The sequence below is a fragment of the Elephantulus edwardii genome, unplaced genomic scaffold (assembly GCF_000299155.1).
Source record: "Elephantulus edwardii isolate Elephantulus edwardi_28Jun2011 unplaced genomic scaffold, EleEdw1.0 scaffold00020, whole genome shotgun sequence".
In the NCBI taxonomy this organism is placed as follows: Eukaryota; Metazoa; Chordata; class Mammalia; order Macroscelidea; family Macroscelididae; genus Elephantulus; species Elephantulus edwardii.
In genome coordinates this window covers 310,051-316,945 of record NW_006399770.1, presented here as the reverse complement: position 1 = coordinate 316,945, position 6,895 = coordinate 310,051, and the positions used below count along the sequence as shown (strand labels likewise).

The 6,895-nt window shown below is 37.0% G+C and overlaps 1 protein-coding gene across 1 annotated transcript in view; it reads right to left on the bottom strand.

The window, feature by feature from the left end:
• LOC102858148 (chromosome unknown open reading frame, human C1orf146) overlaps nucleotides 1–4,882 on the bottom strand; it is a 33,111-nt gene extending 28,229 nt beyond the window's left edge. The window contains exons 1-2 of the mRNA XM_006882477.1: nucleotides 4,787–4,882; nucleotides 438–548 (exon numbers count right to left, since the gene is read on the bottom strand). Coding sequence (XP_006882539.1) covers nucleotides 438–548; nucleotides 4,787–4,882 — 207 coding nt within the window. The remainder of the gene's footprint in view (nucleotides 1–437; nucleotides 549–4,786) is intronic.
• Nucleotides 4,883–6,895: the final 2,013 nt, after the last annotated feature.

Genomic DNA, 6,895 nt, shown 5'->3' with positions numbered 1-6,895 from the left:
AAAAAGATAGAAGCAACATTAAAGGAGATAATAGCTAAGAATTTTCTAAAACTGGTATCATTTCACAAATTCAAGAGACCTCCAAGGATAAAAGAAATCTACACCTTAAATTTGCAGCCTGCCCAAAGTAGAAAAACAGTCTAAAAGATTTCAAGAAAGTAATAAACTAATACTGTCTTACCATAAGCAACAATGGAAGCCAGAATCCAGTAAAATGGAGTCTTCAATGTGCTGTGACCAAATGCCTATAAATCAGACTAACTTTTTGCATTCAGAGCAACTGAAACTCTCATATTTTGTTAATGCAAATATAGTATGTTGCAATCATTCAGGAAAACAACTGGCAGCTTCTTATAAAGATAAACATACATTCATCATATACATAAGCAATCCCACTCCTAGGTATTAAAAAGTCAATAACCTAGATATTCCTTTACCTTAAGAGATGAGCTAATAATAACAATGGTTGTCCATTTTCTTTTTTCTTTTCTATCACTTTCAGCCATCTGCCTGTCTTTGAAACAACCCGTTTTGAATGGTGCCACAATCTGAAAAACATCAAGAGCAAAAAAATAGAAATGAGTAGATTAAAAGTAGAAATAAAAGGGTTAATAGAGACAATGTGTTGTTATTGTTGTACACCACTGAGTCATATCCTACTAACAGCAGGAGAAGACTGCCCCTCCTTCTCCAGCAGAGCATCTGGTGGATTTGAACTGTGTGCCTCTGGGATTACAGAGCAGCTTCGTGCCATTAGGCCACCAGAGCTCCCCAATAGAGATATCGTAACTATTTTAAATAATATTTCAAAGTAAAAAAAAAATTGGCACTACAAATGTATTCTATAGATTATACGATCCTCATTTATATAAAACGTTGGAAATAAAATTAATTTATAATGACGGAAACAGAATAATGGAAGACATAAGAGGAACGGCGGAGAAAATTATAAAAGAGGAGGAGTGAACTTTTAGAGGTTATGAGTATGTTCACTATACTGATCATGGTTATGGTTTCATAAATGTGCATACATACATGTAAAAATAAAGCCATATACTTTAAATCTATAGTTCAACAATGCAAGAAGTACATACAGACACATTTAAGTATTCACACACATCTATTAAAAAGCTCAAACACAAACTCACTGAAGTGATCAAGTTGGAACAGATTCATAGCTGACAAAGCTCACTACAAACAGCGTAGACAATCTAGCTTCATGTAATTTACAACCTGAGAGAGCTGCTGGAGGATCAGCTATGAGTGCATTCCCACTCAGCAATGAGTTTGAGCTATCCATCCATCCATCCATCCATCCATCTGTATATATCACATACATTAACTGAAACTTTGTACAGGTTTTAAATAGAGCAAAAAAATGTTTAGTAATTATGAATGTATAGACTGAATTTTGTTTCTCAAAAAAGTATGTGTTGGATACAGTCACAGCAGTCAAAAAACCCTGCTACTCTTTTGATAAAGTATCACACACGCCAATGGAGCAGAATTAAGAACACAGAAGTAAATCCAGTTTCTCTACAACCTTGCCAGCATTTGTTGTTTGCTGTTCTGTTAAATTTTGCTATTCTTACTGGGGTAAAATGATATCTCATAGTTGTTTTGATTTGTATCTCACTTATAGCTAGGGATTCCGAACATTTCTTCATGTGCTTGTTTGCCATCTGAATGTCTTCTTTGGTGAAGTGTCTCTTCATATTCTGTGCCCATTTTTCAACTGGGTTGTTTATCTTGTTGTGGTGCTCAAGTACTTTACAAATTCTAGACATAAGACCCTTATCTGACATGTCATTACCAAATATTTTTTCACAATCTGTGGCTTCCGTTTTTACCCTGTTGGAGAAGTTTTTGGATGTGCATAGGGATTTGATTCTTAGAAGGTCCCATTCCTTCCAAGAATTAAACTGGAACCCTTATTCACTCTTGGTGGGACTGTAAAGTAGTGCAACCACTATGGAAAGCTGTATGGCGCATTCTCAAAAAGTTGCAAATAAAAATTCCATTTGACCCAGCAGTTCCACTACTGGGAATACCCTAAAGAAACCATAACTGCCACCCAAACAGATACATGCACACCTATATTTATTTCGGCTTTGTTCACAATAGCAGAGTTGGAAACAACCCAAGAGCATCAACAAACGAATGGACAGAGAAGCTCTGGTATATTTACAATGGAATACTATGCTGGAATTGAAGAATTAAAAAAAGAACTTGCTCTGCACTTCTCAAGCTGAGAGAACTGAAAAACAAATTTAGGCCTCAAGTCACAATATTGAAAGATGCTATGGGCAATATATTGAATGACTCAGAAAGCATCAAAAGAAGATAGAGGGAATACACAGAATCATTACCAAAACCAACTGAGTGACACTGAAAAATTTCAGGAACCACAGAAGGAGCCAATGGTAATGAAGGAGGAAGTAGAAGCTGCATTGAAGGTAATAGCAAAACGTAAGGCCCCAGGAATCGATGGGATACCAATTAACTTGTTTCTATTAACACGCTGCCACAAATGACAGTAATACATTGAAGGAAAAAAATGTGTTTCTAAGCCCAGCCATCAACTTAAAAGTGTGCGGCAACGTGTTAACAGATGCACCCATGGATGTGCTCACCAATTTATGCAGGAAATTTGGAGGACCACTGCCTAGTCAATGGATTGGAAGAGTTCCATTTTTGTTCCCATTCCCAAGAAAGGTAATCCAACAGAATATGGAAACTATTGAACAGTATTATCAATAAAGCATGTAAGCAAAATACTACTGAAGATTGTGCAAAAATGGCAAGATTAGTACACAGATAACGAACTGCCAGAAGGTAAAGCAGGATTTAGAAGAGGCTGTGTGGCACCAGGGATATAACCACTGGTATCTGATGGATCCTGACTGAAAGTAAAGAATATCAGAAGAATGTCTATATATGCTTTACTGACTATGCACAGGTATTTGACTGACTGTGTGGATCATAACAATTTATGGCTACCATTAAGAAGAATGAGAATTTCAGAGCACTTAATTATGCTCATGTGAAACATGTATCTAGACAAGGAGGGTGTTTTGTGAACAGAGCAAGGGAACACTGCGCGGATTAAAATTAAGAAGGAGGTATATCAGGGTTGTATTCTCTCTATAACTATTTAATCTTTATGCTGAGCAAATTACTTGAGAAGCTGGACTCAAGAAGAGGAGTGTGGCATAAGGATCAGAAGGAGATTCATCAATACACTGTATTATGCAGATGACACAATCTTCCTTGCTGAAAGTAAAGATGTGAATCACTTGTTGAAGAATACCAACAAATAGAGCCTTCAATATGTATTGCATCTCAATGTCAAGAAAACAAGGATTTTTACAACTGGATCTATACGTAGCATCGTGATAGATAGAGGAAAGATTGAAACTGTCAAAATTCGCCTTACTTGAATCCACAATTAACCCCCTTGCTACTAACAGTCAGGAAATCAGCAGAAGTTGTACCCCTAAGTACAATATATTGTTTTTTCATTAGTTAACTGCTGCTTCAATGAGCACTGACTATGGATTCAAGTAAAATGAAATATTTGACAGTTTATAACAAAAAAGGTGTTAAGACCCAAAGCATTATATTCTTTATTATGATATAATCCAATATAAACATTTCCTATAATATAATGTAATGTGTACAATCAGTTCAAGTCTGACCAGTACTGGAGGGATCCTAAATCCAATTACTTCTGACTTAAAGAAAAACGTTTACAGACACAAAATAAGCAAGTATAAACTACAGAAGTTCAATGCCATCTGAAAATGTCCACCAGATTATGTACTTACTTAAGTTTTCACAAACCCAAGAAACCAAGGACTGCTCTAAGCTACCAACAAAAAGAAAATGACCTGGCCTAAACCCTAGTTTAGAATTGCATCCTCCAAAGCTATGAGAAAATACACTGTTTTTAAAAGTCACTCACTTGGGATTATTTCTTATACAGCACCACTAGCTAAAACAACGACTGCACTTTTCAAATTATCAAATTCTGTTGCATCAGAAAAGCAACACAAAAGTGATACCAAATCAATTTTGACTAAGTGATCCTATGTACAACCAATCACTGCCAGGTCCCTTCTCATCTTCACATTCACTGCTGTTTGTGAGTCTATTGCTGCAGTCACTGTGTCAACCCATTCCTCTGTTAGTTTCCCCTGACCTCTACTTTACCATACATAATATTCTTTTCCTAAGGAGCTGTGATGGCAAAAAGCTGTGATGCAATCACAAAGGCAAGCATTTCGAGGCCACTGCTGCTCTACAGGAGAAGGATGGGCAATCTCTGCCCGTCAATTTCTTCCTCTGAAAACCTGGAGAGTCAGCTATGAGTCAGTTCTGACTCTAAGGTACACACAACAACAAATATTCTTCTCCAGGGACTGATCCCTTTTGATAACATATCCAAAGCACATGAGAAAAAGTCTAACTATCCTTGCCTCTAAAGAGTATTCTGACTGCATATTTTACAATACAGGTTTGTTTTTCTGGAATTTCATGGTATATTATATATTCTGTACCAATACCATGACATAGGACAGGACAAGGTTCTGAGCTGTTGTTCAAAGGTTACTATGAATGAGACTATTAATGGCACCTAACAACAATAACTCTATTCTCAAGTAGGGGGAACCTAAGTCACCACTCATTAAAGGTGGCTTCACATAGTGACTTCCTTCCAAAGACTACACTATAGAAAGGGGAAAATAAAGAGTAACTTTATAGTGAATAAATGTGTAAACTCTACCTCAACGAGGTCATCAAAGTCTACATCAGCAGCAAAAATAACATAGACAGTCTGTTCTCTTGATAGGATGCTGTTGCCTTTCTCCCAAAAATCCATAATTCTAGTCTTATAATAAGAAAAAGCATAATGTTCTGGTAGAGGGGTGTGCAAGAGAGCAATACCCAGGATGAGATTGACTGACATAGTAAGTGAGATAATGGGGGTAGGTGTACTGGAGGCAGTCAGACTAGCTCAGAATAGGGCAGGTTTCAGAGCCGTTGTACAGAGGGTCGCTGTGAATTGCAGTCAACTTGACAGCACATAACAACAACAATAAGAAAAATATCATTAATGGACAAATTCTATTCATAAGATTATCTTACAAAATACTTGAATAGTACTTCTCAAAATCATCAAGGTCATAAAAAATAAGGAAAGTTGTATACCTATGGTCATAGTAGCTCTGTTCACAAGAACAAGAAAATGGAAGCAGCCCAAATGGTCATCAACAAATGAATGGACTGAGAAACTGTAGTACATTCACATGATGGAATATTATGCAACACTAAGAAGCAATGATTTCATAAAATACTATCTAACTTGGGAGAAACAAAAAAGCATTTTACTGATTGAAATATCTCAATCACATAAGGACAAATATTGCATAAGGCCATTATTGTGAAAATAGGAAGACAACCGAGTAAAATGTGTACAAATGTTTAAGAGAAAGGCAAGAAGGGGGGCAGCAGAAGGGGGGAAAAATCACTGGGATAGCAGTGGCTATTGGGTATGTGGGGGGGATGAAGTAATGGAAAAGCTTTAACAGGAGCTTGAAAAGATGGAGTGAAAATAGGCATAAAGCAATTATATAAATTATATAAAATATAATGCCTACCAATGATTGTATACAACACAACACGTAAAAAACACAACATATATAGTTATACACAAACCAATAAAAATTAAAAAAAATAAGGAAAGTCTAACAAACTTCCAGAAGTCAAGGAAATGATAAAGAGACATGACAATTAAATATACTGTGGTCTTTTGGATGGCTCCTCTAACAGAAAGAATATTAAGTAAAAATGAAAGAAAGGACTTTGGCAGTATCAGGATGGATGGTGAAGAGACTGAGATTGTTAACAACTTTAGTTTGCTTGGCTCCACAGTCAACACTCTTGGCACCAGCAGCCAGGAAATCAAAAAACATATTGCGATGGGAAAGTCTGCTGTTAGGGACCTCACCAGGGTACTGAAGAGAAATGGCGTCACTCTGGAGACTAAGGTGTGTATCATACAGGCTATGGTCTTTGCACTCACTTGTTATGCATCAGAGAACTGAACAATGACTAGGGAGGATAGGAGAATTGATGCCTTTGAGCTGTGGTGCTGGAAAAGAGTATTGAGGGTACCATCCACGGACTGCCAAGAAAACAAACAGATTCATCCTGGAGAGGGTTAAACCAGGCTGCTCCTTGGAGGCAAGGATTCTGGGTCTTTGTCTGACATACTTTGGACATGTTGTAAGGAGGGACCAGTCCTTGGAGAGGGACATCATGCTTGGGAGTGTGGAGGGACAGCGCAGGAGGGGAAAAGCCTCTGTGAGGTAGATTGAGTCAGTGACTGGGGTAATCGGGATGGGTGTGTCGGAGACAGTGCGACTGGCACAGGATAGAGCAGGGTTTAGGGCTGTTGTACTTAGGGTTACTATGAGTCGCAAGCGACTGGACAGCACATAACAACAACAATACAAAACTCTTCTAAAAAAAAGAAAATGTTTTTAAAAAAATCTTAGTTCTCTTTCAAGACCTTGTAAGAATCCTACCTTCCTTAAGGAACTAGCTCTGATTCCATCCACACTAACTGAGGCTTCTCCTTTCTCAGAATAAGTTTTATAATGTGTTGAGAATATTTTTATAATTTATACATGCATTATATTTCCCCTAAGTCATAAGCTTTTTGATGTTACCCAAATTTCCATTCTCTATGCTACTTAATACAAAATTAGTTCAAAGCAAAATTTAGAAACCAGATAATCCAAATGAAAGTCACTTTGAACGATGTTGAGTTAATCTCTCCCAAGGCAGTTTCATTCTACTTTTGAACAATTCTAATAATTAGAAAGTTCTT